This window comes from Giraffa tippelskirchi, chromosome 13 (genome assembly GCF_054371585.1).
Source record: "Giraffa tippelskirchi isolate mGirTip1 chromosome 13, T2T-mGirTip1v1.2.pri, whole genome shotgun sequence".
NCBI classification, from domain to species: domain Eukaryota; kingdom Metazoa; phylum Chordata; class Mammalia; order Artiodactyla; family Giraffidae; genus Giraffa; species Giraffa tippelskirchi.
This window is the reverse complement of record NC_137287.1, coordinates 114,347,160-114,360,226: the sequence shown is the minus strand read 5'-3', so window position 1 is coordinate 114,360,226 and position 13,067 is coordinate 114,347,160. Positions and strand designations below refer to the sequence as shown.

The 13,067-nt window shown below is 48.1% G+C and overlaps 1 protein-coding gene across 6 annotated transcripts in view; it reads right to left on the bottom strand.

Annotated features, from left to right (window-relative positions):
* The window catches only part of HNF4A (hepatocyte nuclear factor 4 alpha), a 64,326-nt gene that overhangs the window by 33,225 nt on the left and 18,034 nt on the right, over nucleotides 1–13,067 (bottom strand). The window contains exon 1 of one of the 6 annotated variants that reach the window (XM_081557066.1): nucleotides 8,805–8,925. The exons of 4 other annotated variants lie outside the window; for them this stretch is intronic. Coding sequence is in view for 1 of the 2 variants with exons in the window: in XM_081557062.1 (XP_081413188.1) it covers nucleotides 6,915–6,954 (40 nt within the window). In the remaining variant the exon portion in view is untranslated. Of the gene's footprint in view, nucleotides 1–6,914; nucleotides 7,031–8,804; nucleotides 8,926–13,067 lie in introns of those variants that run through there. One more of the 6 variants, XM_081557062.1, reaches the window with a different exon arrangement.

Here is a 13,067-nt window from a genome sequence, read left to right as displayed (position 1 = left end):
AATGGGTCACACTTGAAATTTGTTGTGAAGATGAGACAGGATAATACTATAGAGTTCTTAGCCCTTCCCCCACCCCCACCCCACCCCTAAAGGATAAACCGTGGACCTTGAAATCAGAAAGAGCTGGGTCAAAAGTCAGGCACTGCCGCAACTAAAGAGTCCGCGTGCCGCACCAAAGATCGAAGATCCCATGTGCCGCCACTAAGGCTGGGCACAGGCAAATAAAAACAAAAACACAACACTCAGGCACTGCCAACTCCCCAAACTCTGCGACCTCGGGTTCCAGCTTTCTCAACCTTATTTTTGGCACCAGATGGCTTGTACCTTTTCCCTGGGGGATGGTGTGGGCATGAAATGACCAAGTGTAGGCATACAGGGCAATAGCGGTGACTGCTGGGGCTGACTCCTTGACCTTGGCTACATAGTCAGCTGGAATCGGGACCCCTACACAGGAGAACTCCAGGGACAGCTGGCCCAGCCCTGAGCAAACCCTGGCCTCTTTGCCATCAACTCTGCAGCCCTTCTTTATCTCAGCACCACCCCCCAGGGCTGTCAGACCACCCCCCCCAGCTCAATATGTCCCAAATCCCAGCGGAAAACAGGCCTCAGAGCTCACTTGGAGGTCCCATTCCTTCTTGTCATAGATGGAGAAGCAGGGGCCTCAGGAAGGGGAAGAGGGGCATTTTGAAAGCAGTGCCCTGGGCAGCCAGGGACTGGGGAGAAGGGGTGGTGGGCAGGGTGCTCAAGCCTACGGTGCAGACAGAAGTTAAGGGAGCTGCCATTCTGGACCACAGCATTTTTCTTTTCAATGACAATAATATTTCCAGGAAGATTCCACGCTAGGCCCGGTGCTAAGAGTCTTCCACTCTTCTCAGCTGATCTGTCCCGCCCGCGTTGCAGCGAACACAACTGAGGCTCAAAGAGGTGAAGCCTCTTGCCCAAGGCTAACCTGATATAAGAGGAGGGGCTGTAATTGGAACCGCAGTCTGACTCCAGAGCTTGAGGGCTTCACCTACTCCTTGCTGCCTCCCAGAAAGAACCTCGGACTTCTGCACACTGGTGGCCAGTGCTTCCATCGTCGCGTCACTGCTGGAGCACTCAGGGGTCTGAGAAGCCAAGGAGCCTGTCCTGGTGCACGTGCAAATGCAGAGGCATCCTCCAGACACCGGCTACCCCAGGGCCACCTGGCACCTTCAGGTCCCCTGGGTGCTCACGTCCCCACCGTCTCCAGCCTCTCCTCCCCCACCCATCACCCGGGGAGCGGTGCAGGGAACCAGGGACTTATCAAGACAGAGAACAAAAGTCGTGGGGGAAAGAAGCCAAGAGCCATCTCCACTCTGGGGTACGGCCCTTCAGTTTCGCCCCTTTGAAATTTCAAATTCCAGTTTGTGGACAAAGTCCTAACTTTCTCACAATATAGGTCCCCAAACACTGACCAAACTCCAATCTGGGCAGCCAGCAGGGCCCAGTGTGGCCTTTCGGCTTCCTTTGGCAGCTCTCGAGGTCTCGGGGGACCAACTGGGGTCTGTCAGGTCATCCCTGCAGCCCCAGCCCACCCCACAGGGACCCATGCCTCCCACCTGAGAGGACAGCCCTCTTCCTGGAGCTGGGATCTGTCACTGGCTGGTACCAACAGCAGATACCAGGTAGGCCCCCTCCCTGTTCCCGGCTTCTTTTCTCCCCCTAACACTCCCTAAAACACAGCTCATCCCACTCTCCTTGTCCTGAGTACAGGCTGTGTTGGTTTAATCCAGTCACGGAACTTCAAGACTGGACAGGATCTTGAAGTGGGTGGGTGTCTCAGCCAACCCACCCATTTGGCAGATGGAGAAACTGAGGCCCCCAGGGGAGTGGCAGCCTTTGAACCTGGGACACAGACCCAGGGCCCCTCATTGAGCCCTGAGGTTGGAGGACGCATGCTCAAGCTCATGCAGAGGCAGTGGGGTGGGGGCAGAGGGGAGCTCGGTCTTAACAAGAAGACCACAAGTCCCATGAGGAGCCCCCTTTGCTTCATGACAGTCCTCAAGGGCCCTGGCAGTGCCTCCTATGGACCCCAGAGGGTGGGCTGTCTGATCACTCAGTGACGGATGGCCACTCGCTGGGATGCCATGGAAGTATCGGGTGGGCAGAAAAGTTCGTTTGGGTTTTTCTGTCAGATGTTGTGGAAAAACCCAAATGAACTTTTTGGTCAACTCAATATTTCCAAGAGGAAGAGGAGGAAGCTGAGGGCTGAAGGCCAGTGGGCTTGGAAGGAAACATTTATGTGGTTAACTGATAACTAAGCCCCATCCTTAGGCCCCTGGAAGCCTCCTTCCTCCTTCTCCTCAGCATGATTAAGACCAACTTACCTGCTCGCTAATCATTGCTGAGCCTGTTGATTTTGCCTTAAAAAATTAACTGGGCATGAGTTTGCGGTTTGCCTCACCCCTAACCCTGCAAAGCAAAAGGCCTGGGTGGGCAGGAGGCCGCTGGGTTATGCAAGAGGCCATCAGCCTCCCCACGCACAGCCAGAACCACCTCTGTTGCTCTCCAAAGGGTAGGTTTTGCTCAAGAGTCAACAGTCTGCTTGTTTCCCCTGCTCTGCGTCCTGAGCAAATTTGCTGTGTTACCAAACAGAGATAAAAGCAGCTAGGGGGTGGGGGAGAAGGTTAGGGGAGAGCTTTCCAAACAGGGATGTGAAGCGGCGGCTTTGAGCTGTGATTCTAGAATCCTGCAGTGTCAGAGCCGGGGGAGCCCTTCCAAGGATGCGGCCTGGGGCCTTTCAGATGGGTTCTGAGGTCCTGGGAGCCAAGGGAGTCTATGCCCAGGCCCTATCTCATCCTCTGTCTGCCTCTTACGGACACGGGTCCTTAATATTTCATTTCAAAATAGAGCCAGCTGCTAATAATGAGAATCAGAAAACCACCGGTCCAGCCTCATTGTACAGATGGGGAGATGGAGGCCGAGTGGGGAAGTGACTCATCCAGGAACAGAAGGTCATCCAGGGTCTCCAGCTGGGCAGGCAGGAGCTCTCTCTGGTACTCAGTGATATATCCGGGATGTTAGTGAACAAAATGGCACTGAAAGGCCCTTCTTTGCTGTTTTTTTACCCTCCCTCCCAGGGCTGGCTGTAAGCACAGTGGTGCCTGAAGCCACTGGAAGGTCTGAGTCAGGGAGGAAGGGTGGGGATGAGGGTGTCACCTGGCCCGGAGTCCTGTGGGCCCTCTGAGAAGCAGTCATGAGCTGTAAACCAGAGGTTCAAAGTTATAACCCATCCCAACCGCATCCTCTCTCTGAAGGCATCGGGCCATAGAAAAAGACACAGAGCCCTGCCCTGACTCTCTCGACCTCTCTGGGTCTCAGTTTTCTCACCTGTAAATTGGGAATAATGGTACCTAACTCACAAGGTTGTCATGAGGATGAAATGGAGTGGGATCTACGCAATGATAACCATGACCAATGTTTACAAAGCTGTTTTGTGGGCATTTCACATATTAACAGGCTTCCCAGGTGGCTCTAGTGGTAAAGAACCTGCCTGCCAATGTAGGAGACGTAAGAGACTTGGGTTCAGTCCCTGAGTTGGAAAGATCCCCTGAAGGAGGGCATGGCAACCTGCTCCAGTATTCTTGTCTGGAGAATTCCATGGACTGAGGGGCATGAATGGCTGCAGTCCATAGGGTCACACTGAGTTGGACACAACCAAAGCAATTTAACACATATACATGCACATAATAACTCATCAATCCTCATAACCACTCTGCAATGTAAAGCCAAGTTTTTAATCACTATCTTATAGACCTAGGGCACAGAGAGATTGAATCATATGCCACAGCTCACACAGCTTCTAAGAAGCTGGGATTCCAACCCAAGCAGTCTGGCTCCAGAGTCTGTGCTCCTAATCTCCAAGCCACCCTGCCCTTCCAGGGCTGGCACACGGTAAATGCTCAATGAAATGTGGCCAGTGTGATGATAAAATAAGCTCCATCCCAAGGCACATGTGGGCTGTGTGTATGGACTGTGAGGGCTGGAAAGATGCAGGAAGAAGACCTATCTCTGGGCTGGAGTAGTCAGAGAGGGCTTCCTGGAGGAGGTGGCATCCTAGGCAGAGGAAACTTCCAGAATTGGAGAACATGGTGGGTGAGGGTGAAAGGGCATGGAAGTCACTTTGGCTGGAGAGCAGGGGATTATGGGAGATGCTGTCTGCAAGGCTCAAGAGGTAGTACAGAGAGTGTGGTCTAGAGAATGATCAGGAAGGAAGCCAGGAGGACTTGGGTCTGTGTGGGCAGGGCCTCCCTGCAGGCTGTCTTCTGCCAGGTGGCTTGTGACTTCTGGGCTGAGGCTGTTTCTGTCCTCCTGTGTACGTTCCTCCCTCCTGGGTATGTTCCTGACTTTATCTGCAGAAGTGACTTTGGGAGTTGGATGGGGCCTGCCTAGCTCTTGTTGGGTCTGAAGGGTACAGGTCCTGGTATTCAGCTGAGGGATGAACTCACATCCCAGGAACTACCCTTGGTCTCCCACATCCTTGTTCTGAAGGGCTCCAGGGATCTGCCTGGAGGCCACTGAGTGGAAGTGTTTGGGACCCTGAGACTCAGGCCACAGTAGCTGTGTACAATTGTACAGGTTGCTCACTGCAGAAAGGTTCTCTGGGTAAGGGAGCAAGCGGAGGTGGAAATCCAACCGTGTTCCACTTACCAAGCCAACTGCCCGTGGAGATCTGTCTGCCCAGGGGTGGGGCACCACTCACTTATTTTCACAAAATCTCCATGTGAGCCCTGTTGTAGTTCTTTTTCCAGCTACTATGTGACCTTGGGCAAGGTCATTTCCCTCCTGGGCCTTGGTTTCCCATTTGAAAAGCTGTCTAGCATAAAGCAGAGATTCAACCCTGATGGTGAATTAGAATCACCTGAAACCTTTAAAAAATACTGATGCCCAGGTCCTGTCACAGTCCAGTGATCGAATCTAGGGGTGAGTGGGTGCTGGCTCTGAGTATTTTTTAAAGTCCCCAGGTGATCCTGATATGCAGCCAAGATTGACACCCATCGTAGGAGGGCTTAAAATTCTGGAGCTGGAAAAGCCTAGATGTGTATCCAAGTTCTACAACCTCCTGGTTGCAACTGCAATGAGGCTCTATTCCCCCATCTGTAGAATGGGAACATGATAGCTTCCTCGTAAAGTCAGAATGCCAATTCAACGAGATGCTGTTCAGAACTGATTCTTGGTATTAATGACTATTAATTTGCTATGGGCAAAATGAAATTGGCTTAAAATCAAGGGCCTTTCTAGGTCAAGGATTCAGAGACTCAGGGTCTGGTCCTAGATAATGGGTCTTCATATTGTCAATAATATGACATTAGCCAAGATGTCATTGAAGTATGAGCGATTGTTCTTACGGTTTGATATTTTCCCCAATCTGCTAAAAAAAAATAAATTTCTTTTTAAATTGGTACTACATTCACATGATTCAAAAATCAAAACAAAATAAAAGGTGCTGGGACTTCTCTGGTAGTCCAGTGGCTAAGACACCTCGCTCCCAAAGCAGAGGGCCCGGGTTCAATCCTTAGTGGGAGAACTAGACTCCCACATGCCACAACTAAGATTCGGTGCAGCCAGATAAATAAATAAATTCATAATTTCGTTTAAAGGTGCACTTGAGGAAACTACCATCCACCCCTGCCTCCTGTCCACCAGTCCACTGCTCTCTTTACCGGTAGCTAACATATAAGATCATAAGATATCACCTCCCACCTCAAACTCTTCTGCATCTCGCTTTGTTCATTTACCAGTATAACCTGGAGAGTTTCCCATAGCAAATGAAAACAAGCTTTGAGGACGGCAGTGCTGTTGCTCCCTTTCACAGGTGAGGAAACTGAGGCTCACAATGCTGAGTCAAGAGCGTTTGACCTATGGCTACTTGGCTCCAGAGTCAGTGTTTGCTTTCCCGCCCCAGTGTGGCCTTCCAGGAAGCCTGGCCCAGACAGCTTTGGAGCCAGGCCTAAATTTCTCCAATCCAGGCCTGGCAAGGAGATGGGATGGGGACGGGTTCTCACGGCCCCTCACCTTGTCCAGGTCCTGAAGTCACAGAGGGGCTGGAGCATGGAACAAAAAATGTCCAAGGTCATCCAGATAGTGACCCAGTGTGCGGATGTCCCCTGGATGGGACAGTTAGGGCCTGGTGGCCGTGCCCTCCAGTGGAGTGGAGCCTGCCAGGGACATTCTGGCAGCCTCAGACTGTGCAGGTGGTGGGGGAGGGCAGGAGGAGGGGGGCAGGTGGGGATGGAAGGGAAGCCTGGCTGATGGGACAGGCCCAGGGGAGCAGAGGTCACGAAGGAGGATCTGGGATTCATGGTAGAGGGGGCAATGACATCTGAACCAAATGTTTTCTGCCCAGGCAACCCCAAGGCTCCCTCTGGATTCCTGACCTGCTTCAGGTCTCTGACTCCCTGATTTTGGACAAGTCACTTTGCTGTTCTGTGCCTCAGTTTCCCTAAAGCAAAATGAAGCAGATAAGGAAGCTGGTTTTCAGGTAGCCTTAAAACACCCCTAAAAGACTCTGTGAGGTGGACTTCCTTTAGTGGTCCAGTGGCTAAGACTCTGGGCTTCCACTGCATGGGCTGTGGATTCAATCCCTGGTTGGGGAGTTTCCACATACCCCAAGGTGCAGCCAAAATATAAAATTAAAAATAATGACTGTAAACTGCAAGGTATATTTAAAAAAAAAAAGACTCTGAGGCTCCCCTTGCCTTGTTAAGGGCATTTGGATCTTGCCTTGATCAGAATAAGGTCTGCCTGACAAAGGCCCTGGGCCTTCCTGGGCTGGGGGCTGAGGTGACAGCATCTCTACCCTGCTCCAAAATCTGTCCTCCTCCTCTTGGCCCTGTATTTCTCTCCCACCATCTCAGCCTCCTCTCCAGGTAGATGTGGAGTCAGGATCATACCTGAGGGGTCCCGGGGGAAGCCCTGGCCCCAGTCTGACATCCTCCTCCTGGTGTTATGGGGTCGCACACAGCGGGCAACCTCTTCATCCTTAAAGGAGCTCCCGCAGCCACTCTGGCACCCAAGACCCTGTGAGGGCTGCCAGGCAGAGTTAATCTCTTAATACTGGTCACAATGAGATTTCAGGGATGGTTGGAGGCAGTCTCCATGGAAACTGCAGACCAGCCCAGGACCCATGCAAGGAATTAGCCAAGGGCTCAGTAAGGGAATCCTAGAGACTCAACCCAAACAGAAAAGGGAGACACAACGGCCTGAACGCCCTTGTCCTGCTCCAAACCCCTTGCTGTACTGTCTCAGCGCTCTCCCGTTAAATTGGATGGAGCCACCTTCACAGGGAGAGTGCTGTCACCTTTCTGGGCCTCAGTTTCTTCATTCTCCAATTGGACTTGTAATCCTTAACCCTGAGCCTTTTCTAGAAGAGTCAGGCTTCAGAATCTGCCAGACCTGAGCCTGAAGCTAGGCCTTTCCCAATCAGACTATAAACCCAGACCAGGCATTTCCCCTCCCCTAGCCTCAGTTTCCTCATCTATATAATGGGTACAATCACGGTGGTACCTGACTGGTGGGTACTGATTCTCAGTGACTGAGTCTCCTTCTCACCTCTTTCTGACTGCTCCTTCCACACTGTAGTTCTGCCCTCCACTCCAGCCATTGCAGCTTTCAGAATTCCATAGCCCCTGACTTTTCTCTGGCCTTTGCACAGGCCACACCTTCCGCCCAGAGCAGCTGTCACACCATTCTCTTCACCTCCTCATCCTCCAAGTCCCACCTAGGTCATCTTCCTCCAGGCAGTCCTGCTGGTTTAGACAAGTCAGGGCTCCCCTTGGTGCTCCCACAGCCCCTATTACTTTATATCATCACAGTTCAATCACATGGTGGTTACTGTTTATTTGTCTGCCTCCTCCATTGGACTATGTCTCATTTTGCCCTTATAGTCCCAGAACCCAGCTGGCAGTTAATATAATGGGTTGGATGAATAGATGAGTGAATGAATGAAGAAATTTACCCATCCAATCATTCGACATTTATTCAGAGCATACAATGTGCGCTATCGTGGGTGCTAGAGGTGACACAGTGAACAGTTAAGATCCCTCCCCGACAGTGCTGCTGTATTAACAAATAAAAACACGGAAGGCCCCAATTAAATTTGAGTTTCAGATAAACAGTGAATAACTCATTTAGTACAAGTATGTACCAACTAACACAGGGGACATAGTTTTTTATATATATATATTTTTTCATACTTATACTTTTTAAAACGTCAGTTGTTTTATCCTCCATTTCAAACGTAACTGTGCGTACTGCGTTGGATCTGGCCACCTTACTTTCTCCCTAACGGAACTTACATCCTGGTGGGGAGGTGCGGTGTAAACAGGAGGAAGTAAATTAAAACAAAGAGAATTTCAAATATGAGTTAAGTGCGGTGGAGACAATGAAACAGCACAATGTGGATAGCGCCTGGGGATGGTAGGGGCCATCTGTGTACTGGGTGATCGCCAAGCTAGTGACCTTGACCTTCAAGGGACAATTCCAAGCTCCAGTGAGAGGCTACCTAGGAAAAGCCCTCTGAAGGTCATAAAGGGAGTGGAGGCTGTTAAACTTGACAGAAGGGCTCTGAGGCGAGCTAACAGCGCAGCCGGGGCTCACCTGACAGACTCAATTTTGCAACTTGGGTCTGAGCCCTCACAAACCTTCGCGAACCCGCAGCCCCACCCCCTAGGCCAGTCAAGGTCCTCTGCGGGGCTGAGAGAAAGGGGAAGGGGCCAAAGGGGCCGTACAGAGAAGCGTGGCCACCTGGGCCGGAGCGGGGAGCCCTGACGCCATCCTCCCACCTCCGTCCCCAGATGGCCCTTGCGGCGCAGGGTAGATCCTGCGAGGCGCTGAGCCCGGGGGCCTCCGAGAGGAAGCGGCCTAGACGCTCCGCAGCGCCGCGCTTTGCGTGTCCTGGGCTCCTCCTAGTGGCCAACGCAGGAACTAGCGAACAGAAACTTCAAATAATGCACGGGCTTCACCAATCACAGTCGACGTCGTACTACAATCCCACCAATCACAGGCCCAGACGGACTACGACTCGCCAAACTCGGCGAAAGACAGTTGGACACAATTCTCTGAGGTTCTATTTACGAGGTATGCAAACTTTCCTCCAGTCACACACCAGCACGTGGTCACTGCACCAGTCAGAACGCAGTATTTAAAAACTGGTTCCCTAAGGCCGGTTTCGCGCTCCCATTACACCATCTGCCAAATTTGTATCCCCAACATGCGGTCCCAACAGGCAAGCACCTTTAATGAGGGTCCTAGACTTTGTGGAGGCTCTGTGTGGAAGCCCATGTTTGCTTTCAGAGACATTTCTTTATCTTAATATTTAATGATACTATATCATTAAGTATCCTCCCCCTATTATAAAAATTAATATGTGGAGAGTGGGAAAAGCATGACCTTGGAGTTAAATACACCTGAATTGGATGTTTCCTAGCTTTGTGAAGTAGGTCAATTCACTTCCCCTTCCTCAATCTTTAAAAAAGAACAATAATAATACCTTTGTTAATTGTCATTGTCCATCACCCCCCATCCCAATTATTCAAGTCAAAATCCTCGCATCCCTACCAACTCATCAGAAAATCCAGTTCTTGCCACCTCCAATAGTATCTCAAATTTTTATCATCTTTTCATCTCCGCCACAGTCAACCTTGTCCCCACAACTGTCACCTGGAAAGTGTGGAAGGGAGGGAGCTCCCTTAGCAACAAGCAACATGACAAAGCTCTAGTGGTTTTACTTGGCTGCAGCAGCCCAAACCTCTAACCTGGGCTCATGTGCCGTTAGTGAATCTATAGTGCTCTGGTCAAATGAGCTAAGAAGCCCTCTATATACACCAACCATACATAAACAATTGTGCTTGACTTCAATTTTGATAGAAACACAACATTTTCCTAAGATGGGACAGGGTGATAAAAGCAATAATTGACGATCCAAAAGAGTTCTGAATTGGGACTTCCCTGTGGTTCAGTGGTTAAGACTCTGCACTGGGTCTGGGAACTAAGGTCCCCGAGTGAGTGGGGTGGTGCAGTCAACACCCCACTCCCCCAAACAAAAAGAAAACAAACAAAACCAAAAAAGTTCTGGTCTGACTGTTGGGGAAGAGGAGAGGGACAGTGTAGCAGAGTGGTCAAGGCTACTGCTTTTGAAATATTAATGGTTCTGTTTACATAACTGTTCTACCCTATGAAAATAAGTTCTTCAAACCTTATTTGTTTCATCTGTGAAAAAGGAATCAATAAGAGGACCTCTTCTAGGTGGCTTTGTGGAATAAATGTTGACAAACCGCATAAACCCAGCACATGGTTGCCCACCACGTTACAGTGTTATTTACTGAATACAAAGTATTTTCCTTTGGAAAAGGATGCTCACTGTTCTTAGAGCTCCATAGGACAAATTAGGACCAACAGATGGATCGTACAGGAAGGAAGATCTTCTGCTTAAAATGAAGAAGATTTTTCTACTGGATACAATGGCACTATCCAGGGAAAAGTTGCTTCATTAAGTAGTGAGTGTTCTGTCACTAGAAGTGACAAACCCAAGCTAAATGACTGTCAGGGAGGATGGTGAGAGGATTCTTCCAGTGAATCAAAGTAGCATTTCCCAGGTGTAAAAGCCTTAAACTGTGATGAAAACCAAATTCGTGTTGGAAAAACTGGATATTCACATGTGAAAAAATGAAGCTGGACTCTTAGTTTACATATATAAAAGAATTAGCACAAAATGGGTTAAAGACTTAAGTGTAAGAGTTAAAATGGTAAAACTTTTAGAAGAAAACAGGAAGAAATATTCATGGTGTTGGATTTAGCAATGACTTCTTGGAGATAACACCAAAAGCACAAGTTACAAAAGAAAAAATAGATAAATTGGACCACATTGAAATGAAGAATTTTGTGCACCAAAAGACATTATTAAGAAAGTGAAAAGGCAACCCATGAAATGGGAGAAAATATTTGTAAATCTTGTCTGATAAGCGGTTAATATTCAGAATATATAAAGAATTCCTATAGTGCAACAACAAAACTTGATTTTAAAATAGGCAAAGGATTTAAATGGACATTATTCCAAAAAGATATACGAATGACCAAGAAGCGCATATGCTCAGCATCACTAATCATTGCTTGCTTGCTTGCTCAGGGTGTCCAGCTCTTTGTGACCCCATGGACTACAGCCCACCAGGCTTCTCTGTCCATGGGATTATCCAGGCAAGAATACTGAAGTGGGTGGCCATTACGTCCTCCAGGGGATCTTCCCAATCCAGGGATTGAGCCCTCATCTCCGGCATCTCCTGCATTGCAGAATTCTTTACCTGCTGAGTCATCTGGGAATTCTAATTATTAGTGAAATGCAAATCAAAACTTGCATAAGATACCACTTCACACCTATTAGGATGGATATAAGAAAAAAAAAAGATCATAAGCATTGGTAAGGATGTGGAGAAACTGGAACCCTTTCTCACTGCTGGTGAGAAAATAAAATAATGCAGCCACTAAAGAAAGCACTATAACAGTTCCTTTAAAAATTAAAAATAGAATTACCGTATGATCCAGCAATACAACTTCTGGATATATACCCAAAATAATTGAAAGCTGAGCCTGGAGGACATATTTTTACACCATTTCATGGCAACATTATTTACAATAGGCCTCTTTGGTGGCTCAAATGATAAAGAATCTTCCTGCAATGCAAAAGACCTGGGTTCCATCCCTGGGTTGGGAAGATCCCCTGGAAAAGACAATGGCAACCCACTCCAGTATTCTTACCTGGCGAATCCATGGACAAAGGAGCCTTGAAAGTACAGTCCATGGGGTCGCAGAGTCGGACATGACTGAGAAACTAACACACACACACACACAAAGGTCAATGAAAACAACAAGTGTTTTGAAAACCAGAATTTATGTATATGATGGAATATTATTCAGCCTTAAAGATGAAGGAAATTCTGATAAATGCACCAACATGGATGAACCCTGAGAGCTCTTTGTAAAGTGAAGTAAGCAATCACAAAAAGACAAATGCTGTATAATTCCATTTATAGGGGTAGTTTGAGTAGTCAAATTCATAGAGTAGAATAGCTGTTGCTAGGAGCTGGGGGGAGGAAGGTCAGTTCAGTTCAGTCACTCAGTCCTGTCCGGCTCTTTGTGACCCCATGGACTGCAGCCGGCCAGGCTTCCCTGTCCATCACCAACTCCTGGAGCTTGCTCAAACTCATGTCCATCGCATCGGTGATGCCATCCAACCATCTCTTCCTCTGTCATCCCCTTCTCCTCCCACCTTCAATCTTTCCCAGAATCAGGGTCTTTTCCAATGAGTCAGTTCTTCACATCAGTTGGCCAAAATATTGGAGCTTCAGCTTCAGTATCAGTCCTTCCAATGAATATTCAGGACTGAATTCCCTTAGGATTGACTGGTTGGATCTTTTGATCCCATGAACTGCTCCTCTGTCCAAGGATTCTCCAGGCAAGAATACTGGAGTGGGTTGTTATTTCCTTCTCCAGTGAAACTTCCCAACCCAGGAATTGAACCCAGGTCTCCTCGGTTCAGGGAGATAAACATTATTGCAGGCAGATGCTTTACCAACTGAGCTATATGGGAGCACCCTGGGAGGGAGGTATGGAGAGTTATTTTCTAATGGAGACAGATTAAAAAATTCAAGAGGTGGTGAAGGTTGTATAACAATGTGAATGTACTTGATGCCTCAGAATTGTGCATTTTAAAAATGGCTAAAATAGTAAATTTTGTTGTATATATTTTACCACAATTTTTAAAAATTTCATCAATGTATAAAATATATGTATTTCATCCTGACAAATTTAGGTTTAACTCTAGGAATGCAAGAATGGCTTAACATTAGAATATTAATAAATCAACAGACTAAAAGAGAAAAAAAAAGTGATTATCTTAGTAGATGCCAAAAAGCAATTAAGGCAATTCAACATTGTGATTAAAAAACGAGCAAAACTTCTAGCTTATTTGGAACAAATTTTTAAAAAAAGCAGTAAAACTTACCTACCAAAACCCTAAAGCAGATATACTTAAAAGGGGAAAAATATCCTTT